Source organism: Cajanus cajan, chromosome 9 (assembly GCF_000230855.2).
Source record: "Cajanus cajan strain Asha chromosome 9, NIPB_CcT2T_4, whole genome shotgun sequence".
Classification (NCBI taxonomy): Eukaryota; Viridiplantae; Streptophyta; class Magnoliopsida; order Fabales; family Fabaceae; genus Cajanus; species Cajanus cajan.
The window spans coordinates 28121046-28140529 of record NC_138525.1 but is presented as its reverse complement, the minus strand read 5'-3'; the positions used below and the strand labels follow the sequence as shown (position 1 = coordinate 28140529).

The 19484-nt window shown below is 33.1% G+C and overlaps 1 protein-coding gene across 6 annotated transcripts in view; it reads right to left on the bottom strand.

The window, feature by feature from the left end:
- LOC114915130 (uncharacterized) overlaps nucleotides 1–19484 on the bottom strand; it is a 59950-nt gene that overhangs the window by 24501 nt on the left and 15965 nt on the right. The window contains exon 2 of one of the 6 annotated variants that reach the window (XM_083063600.1): nucleotides 2270–18835. The exons of the other annotated variants lie outside the window; for them this stretch is intronic. Coding sequence (XP_082919726.1) covers nucleotides 13017–15284 — 2268 coding nt within the window. The 5' untranslated portion in view covers nucleotides 15285–18835 and the 3' untranslated portion in view covers nucleotides 2270–13016. Of the gene's footprint in view, nucleotides 1–2269; nucleotides 18836–19484 lie in introns of those variants that run through there. 6 annotated transcript variants of the gene reach the window in all.

Sequence of the window (19484 nt, the reverse complement as noted above, 5' to 3'; positions counted from 1 at the left end):
GAGTCTCTCTTCAAACTCTTCTTGTGATGATGCAGAGGCTAATTCTGCCATAATTTTACTTTTCTCAGCCAAAAATTGAGAGTCTTTTGAAATTCTTTTCTTATTTTCTTGGGTCATAATTGCTGGAGAATTACTTTGAACCCATTCTTTAATTCTTGCTTTGTTGATGAGATTCATATCGAACTTATTCCACCATTTAACTTTAATGCATCTGGAAAGAACTCTTAATGGAACATTGTCATAAGGTTGTCTAAAGATGTAATCCCAAGTAACAATCCAGGTGATATTTTGGGAGGCAACAAAAGTAATCATTTTGTAATTTGGAAGGAAAGTGGTAATTTCCTTGAAATAATCAAAATTTTCTGAAACTTCTTGTGGAAATAATTCTCTGATGGGTCCCCATGTGTAGAACCACTGAAGAAACCATTTTGGGAATTTTAATGAGATTCCTCTGCGGAACCAAAAGAACCATGAATGTGTTTTGGGTTTGAGGTATAACATGTAAGTCCATGCCATAGTATAATCATAATATGTGTAGGTTTGGGGTTGGAATTGTCTAGAGAAAGATTTTGGTTGGTAAATGGGTTGTCCCCATTCTTCAGGAGTCATAATTTTAAGAATTTTGGCTTTGGAGTAAATGATATTGCTTTCTTTGTCTCTGGAATGAAATAAATCTATTAATTCTGTATCTACTAGAATGAATTCATAAAAAATTCTAGTTTTAAGGAAATTTTGATAATGGGTGTCTTTGGGGAAAATGGTATTGAGTAATTGTTCTCTGGATAGGTTTTTCCATTCTGGCTCTATTGGCATAACATCTATGTGGTTATCTTTGGTAATATAATTTAACTCATAAGATCTTGAGTCTGAGGGAGTAGTAACTGGATTGGTATTATGGGTAATATTTTTGGATAGATTTTGAGAGATTTGCTTTGGAGAAGGTATTGAACTTGGTTCAGGTGCATATTCCAAGGCTGCTATGGGGTCAAATCTGTTGTGGTTTAATAATGGTGATTGAGAATTAATGGCTTCTAAAGAGGTTGATGTTTTAGAAGGTAATTTTGTATTGAAAGATTGAGGTAACTTTCTTGAAGAACTCGGCGATGCCGATATTGATTTGGACTGCTCCTTTTTAACAGTATTGATGTTGGGTGCCTCAAAAGGCAATCCATATTGATCTTTAGTACTTTTGCTCATTGGCCTTGGCCTGTAAAAACTCTCTTGTTAAGTAATCAGGTAAAGTATTTGTCTCTCCTTTAATATGCTCAATCTCAAAATCGAAGCATGATAATAATGCTTGCCATCTTGCAAAAATATGTTTAGAGACTAAATTTTTAACATCCTTTTGTAAAACAGAAGGAGCTGCTTTGCAGTCCGTTCTTATTAAAAATCTTTTGGAAAATAAATCATCTTGAAATTTTTGTAAACATAAAACAATAGCTAAAATTTCTTTTTTAACCGGCCCGGGTCCAGGCTCTGATACCAAATGTAACACCCCAGCAACCCGCATGTGGATATTGTCCGCTTTGGCCGCAGCCCTCACGGTTTTGCTTCTGGCAATGGCACGCATGCCACCCCAAAACGCGTCCACACAAGGAAGGTATCCACACCCATATATATGGCATGCTTCGTTCTCCTTCCTAACCGATGTGGGACTTCACAATCCACCCCCCTCAAGGGAGTCCAGCGCCCTCGCTGGCACACCGGCCCGGGTCCAGGCTCTGATACCAAATGTAACAGCCCAGCAACCCACATGTGGATATTGTCCGCTTTGGTCGCAGCCCTCACGGTTTTGTTTCTGGCAATGGCACGCATGCCACCCCAAAACGCGTCCACACAAGGAAGGTATCCACACCCATATATATGGCATGCTTCGTTCTCCTTCCTAACCGATGTGGGACTTCACAATCCACCCCCCTCAAGGGAGTCCAGCGCCCTCGCTGGCACACCGGCCCGGGTCCCGGCTCTGATACCAAATGTAACAGCCCAGCAACCCGCATGTGGATATTGTCCGCTTTGGCCGCAGCCCTCACGGTTTTGCTTCTGGCAATGGAACCGCTTTGGCCGCAGCCCTCACGGTTTTGCTTCTGGCAATGGCACGCATGCCATATATATGGGTGTGGATACCTTCCTTGTGTGGACGCGTTCCATTGCCAGAAGCAAAACCGTGAGGGCTGCGGCCAAAGCGGACAATATCCACATGCGGGTTGCTGGGCTGTTACATTAAGCAACCCGCATGTGGATATTGTCCGCTTTGGCCGCAGCCCTCACGGTTTTGCTTCTGGCAATGGCACGCATGCCACCCCAAAACGCGTCCACACAAGGAAGGTATCCACACCCATATATATGGCATGCTTCGTTCTCCTTCCTAACCGATGTGAGACTTCACAATCCACCCCCCTCAAGGGAGTCCAGCGCCCTCGCTGACACACCGGCCTGGGTCCAGGCTCTGATACCAAATGTAACAGCCCAGCAACCCACATGTGGATATTGTCCGCTTTGGCCGCAGCCCTCACGGTTTTGCTTCTGGCAATGGCACGCATGCCACCCCAAAACGTGTCCACACAAGGAAGGTATCCACACCCATATATATGGCATGCTTCTTTCTCCTTCCTAACCGATGTGGCACTTCACACTGGGCAAGATGCCAAATACCAGAATAATATCTAACAATTTGTTCTTTTGAAGTTGAAGATATTTTTTGTTTTAATATACCCCCATAGCCTAATTCAGACGCATCAGTTTCTACTATAAGGAAGGCATCTGGATCAGGGATTCCTAAACATGGTAGTTTTTTTACTATTTGCTTCACTTTGATAATAATCTGCGTCATTTCACTATTCCAAGGTATTGGGTTTTTTCTAAGTCTTGCGTATAAGGGAGCACAGATAACTCTTATATTGGGGATAAAATCTGCTACATAATTGACACAGCCTAAAAATCTTTGCAACTGGGTTTTGTCTTTAATTTCATTAGGAAATTTATCAAAAAATTCTATTGATCTTTGAATAGGTGTTATTGTTCCTAGATATATTTCATAACCTAAAAATCTAATTTTTGTTTGAAATATTTTAATCTTTTTTTGCAGAAACAACTAATCCGTTTTCTTTTATTAAATTAATAAAAATATTTAAATGTTCTATATGTTGATTAATATTATTAGAAAAAATTAATACATCATCGAGATAAACTAATGCAAATTTCATATAAGGATAGAAAATATCATTCATGATGTTTTGATATTCTGATGGGGCGTTTTTTAATCCAAAGGGAAGAACATTCCACTCATAATGCCCAAATGGAACATTACAAGCAGTTTTATACTTATCTTCCTCTCTGACCCCAATTTGATAATAACCTGACTTCATATCAAATTTTGAAAATATTGTAGCATGGGTTAATCTTTTAATCAAATCTTGCTTATTAGGTATAGGATATCTAATCCATTTTAAAACTTTATTCAATGGTTTATAATTAATAACTAAGCGAGGGGCTCCTCGTTCTATTTCAGCTGCATTTAAAACATAAAAGGCTGAACAGCTCCAAGGAGATTTTGATGGTCTAATTAAACCTTTGTCTAGATAATCTTGAATTTCTTTTTTACAATACTCTAAATATTGAGGATTCATTTGAATGGGTCGTGACTTAGTATTGATGTTTTTCTCATCAAAATTTTCAATATAAGGTAACGATACTTCATACTTTTTTCTATGCCAAAAAGCTGTTGGATTGATTTCGCAAATTTCTTGTTCAATTCTGTTATTAAAACTTTTAATAGTTTCTTGAATATTTTTATTTAATAGTTGTTCTTCTATTTTTTTATATTGAATTTCTTTTGATAAAAAATTAATATGTTTTCTTTTATTTTCAATGATACTTTTTTCTTTTAATAAATTTAGTTCATAAGTTTTTGGAGGATGTATAAATTCAAATATAATAACTTTATATAATACTTTAGTTTCTAATCCTTTTGGAGTAACTTTAAATGGATATAATAATGATAAAAATGGAGTTCCTAATATACATGGAGTATTCATATTTTTAACTAATACAAAAGATGCTTCATAACATATTTTGTTTTTGCAAATTCTAGCAGAAGATATTTTATAATTAATCTGTAATCTAGAATTATTAGCACTTAATACTCTTTTAGATGATTTTTCATAATATTTTGATGGTATTATGCCTTCTTGTAAACAATTAATATCTGCTCCAGAGTCTATTAATGCAACTAAATTAAATTCTTCATTTTTAATTACTAATTTAATATTACAATACCACTTATGTGTCGTTATTAGATTTAAATAAATTATTTCTTCTATATTGTCTTGATTAGAACTAGAGGGATTATTTATTTTATTTTCTTGATCTCTAAGTTTATTTTTTCCTTCTAATTCTAATAATCTATATTCTATAGATATATTGTTATGTTTTAATTGAGTAATTTCTATTTTTAAGTTTTTAATCTCTTGTTGTAAATCTTTTATTGCAACTGGTGTTGATTGTCTAAATCTAGCGTATATTTCATTTAAATCTATTTCCTTTACCTCTTGTTCTTTTTCATCTTTTCTTAATAATTCTTCTAATTTGTTAATAAATTCTGTTCTAATAGGGCCTGGTTCTAATTTTGAAATTAAATCTATCAATTCTTGGGTTTGATCTATGGTAAGCATATTGACGGATTTACTACAGTCATCACAAGTACAAAGTCCTGGTCCTAAACAATTATTATCCTCTTCTGATTGACTAGAACTTGAATTTGAACTAGAATCTCATTCTAATTGATAAATTATTTATGTGTTGTTTTCTTCATCAGAAGTTTCTTCTTCTTCTGATTCTGAATTAATCATTATTGTTAATAAAGTTTTCTTTAAATTTTCATCAATTTCTAATTGATTTATCTTTTGCTGTACTTTACATTTATTGGCGAAATGACCTGTCCTTCCACATTTCCAACAAGTGACATTCTTTTTTGAATTATTAAATTTTTTATGGGGCTTTTCTATATTTTTTGAATAATTCTTTTTATAGGTTTTGTTATAAGGTTTTTTATAGGGTTTTTTGTAATAAGGTTTTTGATAAGATTTTTGAGAGATAAATTGTCTTTTCTGAGTTTTCTTTTTAACAGCACTTGGGGCTCTAATAGGTGCTAAACCATATTGTTCACAAAAATTACCTATTTCTCTTTTATTAGTACTAGCTTCCTTTCTAAGCTTATTTTGTAATTTAAAATCATTACAAACTTGTATTCCTGTGTGTACAATAATACTATGTATTTGACCATAAGTCAAAGTATTATAAGGTATTGGCTTTCCATAATGGCTTTCTAACTTCATTTTAACTTTTTCAGAAAATAATTTTGGTAATCCTGAAATAAATCTTTCTTTCCAAAATCCTTGATAACCATCTTCTCTAAGAGTAATTTGTGACATAAAAACATCTTTATACCAACGATAATCAGACATAGTAGGACAATAAAGATTTACTAGCTGACTAGCAGCTCTATCTTTAAAAATATTTGGATCTCCCACAAAGTGTTGAATAATAGTATATATTAGTGTTGCAACTGCATCTTCTTCTCCTGTTTCTGGTTTTATTGCATTTAAAATTGTTTCTTTATCGGTTGTAGACCAAAAATTATCCCACCAACCTTTAAGTTGTCCAGTAAATCCTTGAGTCATAATTAAAGTTGTTGCTTTATCTGAATTACCTCTTCTTTTAAAAGCACTAGCGGCTATTGACATATTACAAATATAATCTAATAAATTTTGTTCACTCATACCATCAATATTCCATTCTATTACCTCATTTCCTGAGTAACTATTTGATACATGCTCTCCTCGTTCTTCATAAAGAACATCTGCTGGAGAGGGTTGAGGATAATAAGTCCTAGTTTTTGGGTATTGGACTTTGATTTTATTAATATTAAGATTATCAGTATCAATAGTATTAATAGAATGTTTTTCTAATGTTAATTTTGATAATAAATCTTTTATTTCATTAATTTTTTCTTCACTATCATTTCCTAATTTTAATGAATCTATTTGAGTATTTAACTGATATATTGGTTTTAATAATGGTTTTGGAATACTTGAACTTATATTACTAGAAGAAGGAATTTCTTTATCTTCTATTCTGGTTAACTGTTTTGAGAGGGTTTCTAGCATACTATTTGAAAAGTTTAATTGGTTATGAATTTTTTTAATATCTTTTTTACTAACATCTTTTTCTGCTTCGTTAATAGTTTTATAAGGACTTGCTTCTATTTCTTGTTTTTCTATTTCTAATTTAATAGTAGTCATAGGAGGATATTCTGATACTATAATTTTATTATCTATTGTTTTCCATGTTTTATTAACTCTTGTTAAAGGATTTATTGATTTAATATCATTTTCTTTAATATATGTACTCAACCAATCAAAGAAATAAATATTAATTTCATTTTCTTCCATATACGAGTAATAAAGTTTTCTGAAGTTAATTATTTTTGTTTTAGAAAAACTTTCAAAATACCATTTTCTTAAGTCTTTATTATAATTTGCTAAAAAATCTTGATTTATCCATTCTTTATCTATTCTAAATGGTTCTTGTCTAGTAATAGTATTAATAACTGAGTTGAAATCAGAAGCAGAGGGATTAAAATCATCTTCTTTTTGGATATTTACATAAACAGGTTTTGTTATCTTAGAATTAATATCTAATTTTGTTAAATCTATATTAATAGTGGAGCCATCTACTGAATGTCTCGCACTGTTTCCTTTATAAATCATATGAGGTGAATTATTACGAAAAGATTTTGATCTATGCATTCTTAAACGAATATCAGTACCTTCTTGAATTATTTCTCTAACTTTAGTATTGTAAATTTTTGGTTCATCAATAATATCCTCTAATAACCAGTCTTCTGGAATTTTTGAAATTACTTCAGCGTGACTTAAACGCCTAGGTATTTGTATCGAAGATTTTCTCAAATTAGCTTCTACCAAAATAGTTTCATTTTTTGGTGAAGATCTAAGAGCTCTTTAATTATAATCGATTTTAGTAACTTTATAATAAATTCTGAAAATAAGCTGAATCGGACCTGAGTCCTCATCTAATATTTCATCAGGGATTTTGACATAGAATTTTAAAGCGTTACTTGTTTTATGGTTTCTAATATTCATAGAAAAATTTGGATAACAATTAAAAAAGGCAGGGCCATCATGAAGATTACTTTCTAATATAGCAATAATAGAGTCTTGAAATTGTTTCATACGGATATCTCTTAAAAGTAATAATATTGGACTATTAACTCCTAATCTGTAATTTAGTTTTGCTGCTACTTGAATTAGTCCTAAATGCATATAATTATAACCCTTTTTAATGTGTTCATCTAAAACATCTTGTTGTAAAAGATTAATAATTTTATTGGTTTTAGTACCTGGATAACAATATTCAGAAATATGAATTTCATCTGGATTTGGACTGCTCCTTTAATTATAATTATAATTATAATTATTATTATTATTATTATTATTATTATTATTATTGTTATTGTTATTATTATTATAATTATAATTCTAATTCTAATTGTAATTATAATTATTCTACAAAGTATTGGGAAAAAGACCCTGTTATTTGCAATCTTGATATAATAAACCCTAATCTTATCATCAAAACAAAAGATATTCCTTACGGGAATTTCGAACAAGATGAATGTAGATCTCATATAAAAGCCTTATTAGATCTGAAAGTTATTGTACCTAGTACAAGCCCTCATAGGAGTCCGGCTTTTATAGTAAACAAACACTCCGAACAAAAAAGAGGTAAGACTTGAATGGTATACAACAATAAACGTCTGAATAATAATACTCATATAGATGGTTATACTATACCCTCAAAAGAAGTCTTGATAAATAGAATTCAGAAAGAAAAATGGTTTTCTAAGTTCGACTTGAAATCAGGATTTCATCAAGTTAAGATGCATCCTGACTCTATAAAATGGACTGCATTTTCCTGTTCTGAGAGACTTTTCGAATGGAAAGTCATGCCTTTCGGACTAAAAAATGCACCACAAATTTTCCAAAGAAAAATGGATAATATTTTTGGAGAATATAAAAATTTTACTTGTACATATATAGATGATGTACTAGTATTTTCCAAAACAAAAGAAGAACATTTTCTTCACTTGAAACAAGTATTACACCTTTTTGAAAAATTTGGATTAATTGTTTCAAAATCTAAAATGGAAATATGTAAGACTCATATCTCCTTTTAGGAACAGAAATTGGGAATGGTAAAATAAAACTCCAACCCCACATCTCACAAAAAATTCTTGCTTTTCCCGATAAAATGGAAGATGTGAAAACTCTCCGAGCATTTTTAGGATTACTTAACTATGCAAGAAATTTTATAAAGGATCTAGGAAAATTTACTGCCCCTTTATATAATAAAACAAGTTTAACCGGACAAAGGAATTTTAATTCTGAAGACATAAAGTTGGTTGAGCGGATAAAAGAAATGGTAAAAACCCTCCCTTCTTTATCCTTACCTCTCGATTCAGACTACCTAGTAGTTGAATGTGATGGTTGCGAAATGGGATGGGGTGGTATCCTCAAAAAGAAAAAGAATAAATTTGAAAATATTTCTGAAGAAAAAATATGTAGATATGCTTCTGGGAAATATCATACAAAACCACAAATATATTCTACCTCAACAGATTACGAGGTAAATGCTGTCATCAATAGTCTAAAATCTTTTGAACTATTTTTGATAAATAAAAAAGAAATTACCATTAGAACTAACTGTGAAGCAATTGTGGCTTATGGTAATTCAAAAATAAATTCTGATAAAAAACCTCATAAAAGATGGCTTTTATTCCAAGAGTTTATCTATCATAATGGGGTAAAAATAAATTTTGAACACATCAAAGGAATAAAAAACATTGCTGCTGACATTCTTTCCCTTTTTGCAGGAATGGTAGACAATGAAACCATCTAAGGTTTCATACCCTGGCGTGCGACAAAAAATGAAGTTTGGTAACCAAGAGTTGCCAATACTAACAAATGAATTTCTCTACCCTGGTAGGGAAAATACAAATGAAAAATTCAATTGTATAATTGATAACATTTGGAATATCCCCAGATGTACTGAAACAAATGAACAACTAATTTGTTCAATTAAAAAAGGCATCATTTGTGCCCTGTATAAATTTTGTATAACAGACAACCAGGGAGTTCCACTCCTAAACAAAGCCTCTCCGTCAGGAAAAGGATATACATTTTTTGTCTTGTTATCTGGCCCCTACAAGGGTGTCTATACAAATTTTAACGACTTGTGCACTGCCAAGGAAGGTTTACAAAATCCTCGTTACAAAGGCTTTTACTCTCGAGAAGAGGCAGAAAAGGCTTTGGAACTGGACACCACTGATTTGACAAAAGTAAAAAAGGCTCTGAATCCAGAACCTGAAATAAATGTCATTCATGCAAGTTTGCGAAAACCTCAGCCAAATTCGTTTAAGGAGGCTGTGAGACAAAACCCGAATTCTCCTCAGGAATTGAACCTGAATAAGTTTTTGGTTTTACAAATTTTTTTATTAAAAGCACACAGAGATCCTCACTCTGTTACAGGTTTATATGTAGCCGTTAAGAGTTACTTCAACCAAAGGTTCGCCTGTATAGAAGAATCTCCCATATGCAAGGAAATCAAAAATGGAAGATGTCCTTGTAAAATCAAGTTTTTGTTCAGAAAGGCAAAACTTGATCTAGAAAATTTCAGCCCCGTCATCTTCGAAGACTTGCCTATAAACATTAAAACATTACTGGACTATGGATGTTTGGATTCTGTTCTCATCCATCCCACCGAAAAGTTCGATGGTTTCGACCTTTCAATCAACGAAGCCATTAACTCAATACAAGCAATTTTCATGTGCCACTTTACTGTGAAGATTGTTACCTGTCCAAGTAATTTTTCAACAAATCAGTATCCAACTCATGTAATGAAGCTGCTTACTGAAGGACACAAAGAATATCCAGGAGTTTTATACCATCATGGGTATGAATCATGGGATGTTCAAGGCAATTCTCATTATCAGTATTGCTTATACAGAGCTCAAATAATGGGATACAATTGGTTCTTCTCAACCACTGATGAAGAAGAATTCAACCTGATTAAAGAGTCTCACAACACAAAGTTGTTCCTCCCTGGGGAAAACGGAAAGTTCTTTATCCCTTTCCCAACAGAAAACAACAAAAAACTTGTGCAATTTTTCCAAAGGGAAAAAAGACACAAAGAAATCTATGAAGATGGTGGATGTTTTGGGCAACAAACACCCACGGACACACAGTCTATGGCCGGATCTTCTGAAATGCAAGATGTCGGAGAAGACGAAGAAATTCTAGTCTCTAAATGAGAACTACGATAAATTTGGACAGAAAACATTGGAATACAGCTGTCCCAGCAAAGAACAAAACCTTATCTTCAAAGAATCTACTTTAGATAAGGTCTATCTGTAATTTATGCTTTCTGTCTATTCAAATACCCTGTGAGACAGTAAATGTATGGAAAACCTGACCATACTTGACTGAAGGGGTACTTGAGTCTTTTTTTTTCTTTTGTCTTTTAGTAATATGTTTTGTCTATATAAGGACTCTCTCTCTCAGAGAAAGACAGAGACGACGAAGAAAAATCGAGAGAAAACCTCTGATAAGTGTGTAGAGAGAATTTGCAAGTTTCCTTTCCAGTTTGTAATTTCCTCTTTCATCAATAAAGCTTTGTAAGTATTTGTCTTTAAGATGGTAGGCTAAAACCATCATTGGTAGTTCTTAGAATGCCCTAGTTATTTTTTTTAACATATGCGAATATGATTTAGAACTCTGAACTCTTTTGTGAAAACCTGGGATTTGTAAGCCTGAGAAATCAGGTGTGCCCTTGATATCTGTTTGAAAGAATAAGAAATTTTTTTTTAAGGAATTTTTCTGGAGGGTAAGCTGAGGCAATTGTAAGACCCTTGGTGTGGGCTGTTGGTAAGTCCTCAAAGTTCCCAGAAGATCCAGAAAATTATTATTAAAATGATTCTTTTTCTCTCAAAACTTTCATAATCCCCAATTCACACATAAATGAGTTCTGGTTGTTCATCATATTTTACATTATGTTAAAAATTATAACTTATTGTGCATTTCTGAGAACTATCATGTATCTCTTATTGTCTTCCGCCCTATCTACTCTGAATTTTATTTAAGGCTTGTTTAAAAATCCCTAACTAGGAGGCTCTGCCACCTGTCCTGGGGTATTTTATGATATTTTATTTTCCTAACGGTCATTTACATATAGTATCGTACAATTTTCCTGTTCCCCATCTTTATATTGCCATTTATTTTTATAATCAATATAGTAGTATAATTACTATTCCTTTTTCTAATTTTATAAACATATAAAAAAAAGGGGCACACCCTTTTCCCCAACAAATTTTCTCAGGTACCAGTTTTTGCTGGTATCAAAGCAGCACACCCTTTTCCCCAACAAATTTTCTCAGGTACCAATTTTTGCTGGTATCAGAGCGGTTACGTTCTGGCCACCAAGAGAGATCTAGAGACTCTTATAGAGAATGTAGATAGCGTTAACAAAACCCAAAATATTATCCTTTCTAGGATAAGACTTTTGGAGGACAAGATAGATCAGGTTTTTGAAATTCTGAAAACAAAAACTCATCCAATAAACGGAGATTTAGAAAAAATCTCTAAACAACTTTCTAAGCTCAGTCTTGGAACTAATACTTCTACCATTACCAGTTCTAACAAATATATTCTAGCCAAGCCTAGAAAATGACAAACAGAACGCAAACACAAACCCTTCCTTTTACAGGAACCTCACAAACCCTTACAGGAGATACTCCCATAGGAGAATCAATAAATAGACAACCTGGAATCTTAGATAGATTTCTTAGAAGAACAAATTCAAACACACGCCAGCTAGAAGAGATAGTTGACATACAATCCAATATAGATATTGGGACAAATTCTAGGATAGATTCTCTAAATCCTAGACAACTATACAATCTAAATTGGCTCAGTTCAGACAGAACTAGTCTTTATAGATACCGTCGATTAGATGACTTTCATTTACCCGACGACCAACATGAGATTATTAGATTAATCTCTGAACCAGTTGGCAGACAGCTTCTAAGTACCCAGAGGAGATATGTTCACTTAGGACTTATCACTATAGGGATTAGAACCCTAACCAGATCCTTTGTAGGAGCCAAAGCTTTCCTTGTCCTTTTTGACCGAAGGTTTAGGGATAACAATTCCCAGGCCATAATAGGGATAGTTGAAGTTGATCTCAACCAACCTGTTTCCCTTATATACATAGCTCCTAATTTTACAATGAATCTTGCAAATTTTATTCAAAATATAAATCTGGAAGTACAAACAAGAGGTTTTGGAGAAAATTTTGAAGGAAATAATCTCCACTTAGATATAACCTTTATAGGAAGAATAAGCGATCATATATCCCCCAGATATAGGATCAATACAAATCCATTAATTACCTCTCTAGGATCAAATGGAATACAATTTCTTCCACCACAAATCTTTGAATCTAGAAGAAACCAAGGAATTGAATGGAAAACCCATCTTAATTCCGGATCCACTAGAACTGCTATTACAGCACCACAAACAGCCATCATGACAAACCGAAGAAACAGCCTTTCTATTAGGTTTGCAGATTATGATGACATAGTTGAACATAATCCCGAAGAAGAAGAAGAACCCCCTAGAAATTCTTTCATGAATTTATGGACAGGATATTCTTATATTCCGGATTACACCCAAAACAAAGAAGAGAGTTCCTTAGGGAAAAGCCGACTCTCAAAAAAACTGCTTCTTGCAGTAGAAAAATGGGAAAAACAAAAGGAAGTCATTTCCCAAAGTTATAAAAATGAAATCTCTGATTCTGAAGATGAGGAAGATGATTTTATTACAAAGCTTTATTGATGAAAGAGGAAATTACAAACTGGAAAGGAAACTTGCAAATTCTCTCTACTGTTCGGCTTCTTTTATTTTACAACTTCCTGAAATTTTACAAAGACATTCAGTAGTAGTTTTTTGAGGGGTATCACCACGCTCAGTTCGCAACTCTGATGAAAGTTCGTCTAAGATTGGTGACATTTGTGCTTGATTAGAAATAATCAAGTAGTCTTTTGTTATTGTTATAGACCTATTTTTTGCGATTATAAAATCAAGGCCTAAAATCATTTTTTCATTAGAAGGGCGAAGATTAATAACGTTTGCTTTTGTCATAAATATTTTTGAACCAAAAATATCACAATTTGTAGAAAACTGAATTGTGAAATTCTTTGTTTCTTTATTTTTAATGATGATATCTCCTGACATTGTTCTTGTCTTTGTAGTTTTTTCACTTTGAAAAACATTTTGTTTTGGAACAATACTTTCGCATAAACATGTAAAAGATGCTCCTGTATCAACAAGGGCTTGGATAACTATTTCAGTTTTGTCTTGTTTATCAATTTTTGGAAAATTGATTTTTAGTAAAATATCAAGACTAGTGTTAGGGTTTTTATTACAAATGATTGGTATACAATCTTTGTTTTGTAAAGCCATCAAGCCACTAGATTGGCCCTCATCATAATTTTTGTTTTGACTTTCAAAATTTTCATAGAGAAAATCAACAGTTTTTTCTATCTGGTTTAGTCTTGTTTCTAAAGCAGATAGTCGATTATTAACCAATTTATCAATTTGGTCATTTTCTTTTTGTTCAATTTTTGGAAAAGTCGTCTTATAAAATTTTTCAAGACAATTTTTACAAAAATTTTTATAACAGAGGGGACAATGTGCTCTCAAATTTTTATGAAAAAATCTTTTGCAATAGAAACATTCTATGTGTTCAGGTCCTGCAAAGAAATTTATTTCATGATTGCAAAAATTTTGTTCTTCTGTGATATTCATGAGACTATATCCTAGGTCATCAAGAATTTCGCCATATTTATTGTATTTATCATTTATAGGGGGATATAAATGGCTATACTCATTTTTTGTAAAATCATTTATGATTTTATAATCTTTATTAGTTTCTTCTTCTTCTGAGGTGTAACCAGACCAGCTAACTACAGAGTAAATTTCAGAGTCAGTAGAAACTGTTTCGTCTATAGGAATAAGATTCATCCTACAGCTTTTTATTAGCTCTTCATCTCTGGTAAAGAGATTAGCTTTGTTAGGACAGTCACGGGAATAATGACCAGCTTGGTGACAAGAAAAACACTCTAGTTGCTTAGTATATGTTTTGTTGTTTTTTATCTTTCTAACATGTCTGTCTTTATTCAAGGTAGGTTTTCTAGCACTAGATGCTCTAATGGAATACCTACGAGTTTGTTGTTTCTTCCTAGAGTTGTTCGTTCTAGGGGTAGGGGAATACCTTTGTTGAGGTTTCTTTCTTCTGACCTCTTTGTGATATTGTTGGGGTGTGTATATCTGTTTGCAGATATCAGTGTCTGCCATTTTTATCTGTTTGTTAATGGCAATATTTGTGCAGGTATCTTCCATCACTTTCATGATGTGTTGTATCCTGACAGCTAGGTTATTCATGACAGGATCTACCTGATCATCTTTCCAGCTATCTCTAATTTTTTGACCTAATTTACCAAGAAGTTTTAGGAACAGTTTTTCTCCTAAATTTTTATCTGTAAAACCTCCAGCTATGGAAGCATACATTAGATAATCTTGGGTAAATTCTTTTATTTTTCCAAAGTAACTTATGGAAAGTCTTTCGAGATTTCCTAGATAAATTCTTTGTCTAATTGTATTACCATCATTTACAGACTGGGCTGTAAAGATTCTTTGTATAACACTACAAAAGTTGTAAATGTTTGGTCCTGGGTCGATCAAATTGGTTTTGACCTGGTCAGGAAAAGTTTGTTTGAATGATTCCCAACAAGCTCTAGCTATATCTCCAAGATAAGTTTCTGCTCGGGCAATCATATCTTGACTATTAGAAACATGATTTTCATGATGAATCCTATAATCTCTTATAACAGCTGAAGTCCACTGTTCTATGTAATTAGGTAAGAGTTGGGGGTCAACACTTCCTATGTTTAAGAGAAGAGATGGCATAATGAAATTAGGTTCTATAGGCAACCTTTTCCCTTTTGATTTTATGTTATTTCCTATGGAGAAATCTGTAGGAGTAACTATTTGTTCTCTAGGGATAAATCCTAGATTGTAGTCTTTGGTACTGTAGTCAAAATGGTGGATTTGGTTTGTAACACTACTACCATTGTAACTATCTCCCATTAAACCTTTGTAAGATTGGATTTCAGAAACTGGTTCAGAAACTACAGAATTAGTTTCTTCCTCTTCAAAAACTAATTTATTTTTGAAATTTTTATCATTTTCCAACCAGTTCTCTAGATCAGAATCTTCCTCGATTTCTTTGAGGATAATTTGTTCTTCTTCACATTCTTCACTAAGTTGTGAAAAAAGTCTTTGTCTAAAAATAAAATCATCTTCCTCATCTTCAGAATCAGAGATTTCATTTTTATAACTTTGGGAAACAACTTCCTTTTGTTTTTCCCATTTTTCTACTGCAAGAAGCAGTTTTTTTTGAGAGTCGGCTTTTCCCTAAGGAACTCTCTTCTTTGTTTTGGGTGTAATCCGGAATATAAGAATATCCTGTCCATAAATTCATGAAAGAATTTCTAGGGGGTTCTTCTTCTTCTTCGGGATTATGTTCAACTATGTCATCATAATCTGCAAACCTAATAGAAAGGTTGTTTCTTCGGTTTGTCATGATGGCTGTTTGTGGTGCTGTAATAGCAGTTCTAGTGGATCCGGAATTAAGATGGGTTTTCCATTCAATTCCTTGGTTTCTTCTAGATTCAAAGATTTGTGGTGGAAGAAATTGTATTCCATTTGATCCTAGAGAGGTAATTAATGGATTTGTATTGATCCTATATCTGGGGGATATATGATCGCTTATTCTTCCTATAAAGGTTATATCTAAGTGGAGATTATTTCCTTCAAAATTTTCTCCAAAACCTCTTGTTTGTACTTCCAGATTTATATTTTGAATAAAATTTGCAAGATTCATTGTAAAATTAGGAGCTATGTATATAAGGGAAACAGGTTGGTTGAGATCAACTTCAACTATCCCTATTATGGCCTGGGAATTGTTATCCCTAAACCTTCGGTCAAAAAGGACAAGGAAAGCTTTGGCTCCTACAAAGGATCTGGTTAGGGTTCTAATCCCTATAGTGATAAGTCCTAAGTGAACATATCTCCTCTGGGTACTTAGAAGCTGTCTGCCAACTGGTTCAGAGATTAATCTAATAATCTCATGTTGGTCGTCGGGTAAATGAAAGTCATCTAATCGACGGTATCTATAAAGACTAGTTCTGTCTGAACTGAGCCAATTTAGATTGTATAATTGTCTAGGATTTAGAGAATCTATCCTAGAATTTGTCCCAATATCTATATTGGATTGTATGTCAACTATCTCTTCTAGCTGGCGTGTGTTTGAATTTGTTCTTCTAAGAATTCTATCTAAGATTCCAGGTTGTCTATTTATTGATTCTCCTATGGGAGTATCTCCTGTAAGGGTTTGTGAGGTTCCTGTAAAAGGAAGGGTTTGTGTTTGCGTTCTGTTTGTCATTTTCTAGGCTTGGCTAGAATATATTTGTTAGAACTGGTAATGGTAGAAGTATTAGTTCCAAGACTGAGCTTAGAAAGTTGTTTAGAGATTTTTTCTAAATCTCCGTTTATTGGATGAGTTTTTGTTTTCAGAATTTCAAAAACCTGATCTATCTTGTCCTCCAAAAGTCTTATCCTAGAAAGGATAATATTTTGGGTTTTGTTAACGCTATCTACATTCTCTATAAGAGTCTCTAGATCTCTCTTGGTGGCCAGAACGTAACCGCTCTGATACCAGCAAAAATTGGTACCTGAGAAAATTTGTTGGGGAAAAGGGTGTGCTGCTTTGATACCAGCAAAAACTGGTACCTGAGAAAATTTGTTGGGGAAAAGGGTGTGCCCCTTTTTTTTATATGTTTATAAAATTAGAAAAAGGAATAGTAATTATACTACTATATTGATTATAAAAATAAATGGCAATATAAAGATGGGGAACAGGAAAATTGTACGATACTATATGTAAATGACCGTTAGGAAAATAAAATATCATAAAATACCCCAGGACAGGTGGCAGAGCCTCCTAGTTAGGGATTTTTAAACAAGCCTTAAATAAAATTCAGAGTAGATAGGGCGGAAGACAATAAGAGATACATGATAGTTCTCAGAAATGCACAATAAGTTATAATTTTTAACATAATGTAAAATATGATGAACAACCAGAACTCATTTATGTGTGAATTGGGGATTATGAAAGTTTTGAGAGAAAAAGAATCATTTTAATAATAATTTTCTGGATCTTCTGGGAACTTTGAGGACTTACCAACAGCCCACACCAAGGGTCTTACAATTGCCTCAGCTTACCCTCCAGAAAAATTCCTTAAAAAAAAATTTCTTATTCTTTCAAACAGATATCAAGGGCACACCTGATTTCTCAGGCTTACAAATCCCAGGTTTTCACAAAAGAGTTCAGAGTTCTAAATCATATTCGCATATGTTAAAAAAAATAACTAGGGCATTCTAAGAACTACCAATGATGGTTTTAGCCTACCATCTTAAAGACAAATACTTACAAAGCTTTATTGATGAAAGAGGAAATTACAAACTGGAAAGGAAACTTGCAAATTCTCTCTACACACTTATCAGAGGTTTTCTCTCGATTTTTCTTCGTCGTCTCTGTCTTTCTCTGAGAGAGAGAGTCCTTATATAGACAAAACATATTACTAAAAGACAAAAGAAAAAAAAAAGACTCAAGTACCCCTTCAGTCAAGTATGGTCAGGTTTTCCATACATTTACTGTGTCACAGGGTATTTGAATAGACAGAATGCATAAATTACAGATAGACCTTATCTAAAGTAGATTCTTTGAAGATAAGGTTTTGTTCTTTGCTGGGACAGCTGTATTCCAATGTTTTCTGTCCAACTTTATCGTAGTTCTCATTTAGAGACTAGAATTTCTTCGTCTTCTCCGACATCTTGCATTTCAGAAGATCCGGCCATAGACTGTGTGTCCGTGGGTGTTTGTTGCCCAAAACATCCACCATCTTCATAGATTTCTTTGTGTCTTTTTTCCCTTTGGAAAAATTGCACAAGTTTGTTGTTGTTTTCTGTTGGGAAAGGGATAAAGAACTTTCCGTTTTCCCCAGGGAGGAACAACTTTGTGTTGTGAGACTCTTTAATCAGGTTGAATTCTTCTTCATCAGTGGTTGAGAAGAACCAATTGTATCCCATTATTTGAGCTCTGTATAAGCAATACTGATAATGAGAATTGCCTTGAACATCCCATGATTCATACCCATCATGGTATAAAACTCCTGGATATTCTTTGTGTCCTTCAGTAAGAAGCTTCATTACATGAGTTGGATACTGATTTGTTGAAAAATTACTTGGACAGGTAACAATCTTCACAGTAAAGTGGCACATGAAAATTGCTTGTATTGAGTTAATGGCTTCGTTGATTGAAAGGTCGAAACCATCGAACTTTTCGGTGGGGTGGATGAGAATAGAATCCAAACATCCATAGTCCAGTAATGTTTTAATGTTTATAGGCAAGTCTTCGAAGATGACGGGGCTGAAATTTTCTAGATCAAGTTTTGCCTTTCTGAACAAAAACTTGATTTTACAAGGACATCTTCCATTTTTGATTTCCTTGCATATGGGAGATTCTTCTATACAGGCGAACCTTTGGTTGAAGTAACTCTTAACGGCTACATATAAACCTGTAACAAAGTGAGGATCTCTGTGTGCTTTTAATAAAAAATTTTGTAAAACCAAAAACTTATTCAGGTTCAATTCCTGAGGAGAATTCGGGTTTTGTCTCACAGCCTCCTTAAACGAATTTGGCTGAGGTTTTCACAAACTTGCATGAATGACATTTATTTCAGGTTCTGGATTCAGAGCCTTTTTTATTTTTGTCAAATCAGTGGTGTTCAGTTCCAAAGCCTTTTCTGCCTCTTCTCGAGAGTAAAAGCCTTTGTAACGAGGATTTTGTAATTATAATTATTATCATTTTTTATTATTGTTATTATTATTGTTATTATTATTATTATAATAATTATTATTATTGTTATTGTTATTGTTATTTTTATTTTTATTATTATTATTATTATTATTATTATTGTTATTATTATTATTATTATTATTATTATTAGTATTATTGTTATTGTTATTGTTATTGTTATTGTTATTGTTATATTTTTGTATCACTTTCATTTCCTAAATTTATTGTATCTAATTTATTATTAAGTTGATATATTGGTTTAACTCATAGTTTTAAAAATCGGACCGGTCATCGAACCGGTTAAGGTACTGGGTCAGTGGGTCATAGGTAGAACCGGTGGGTCATTAGTTGAACCGCATGACTCGGTT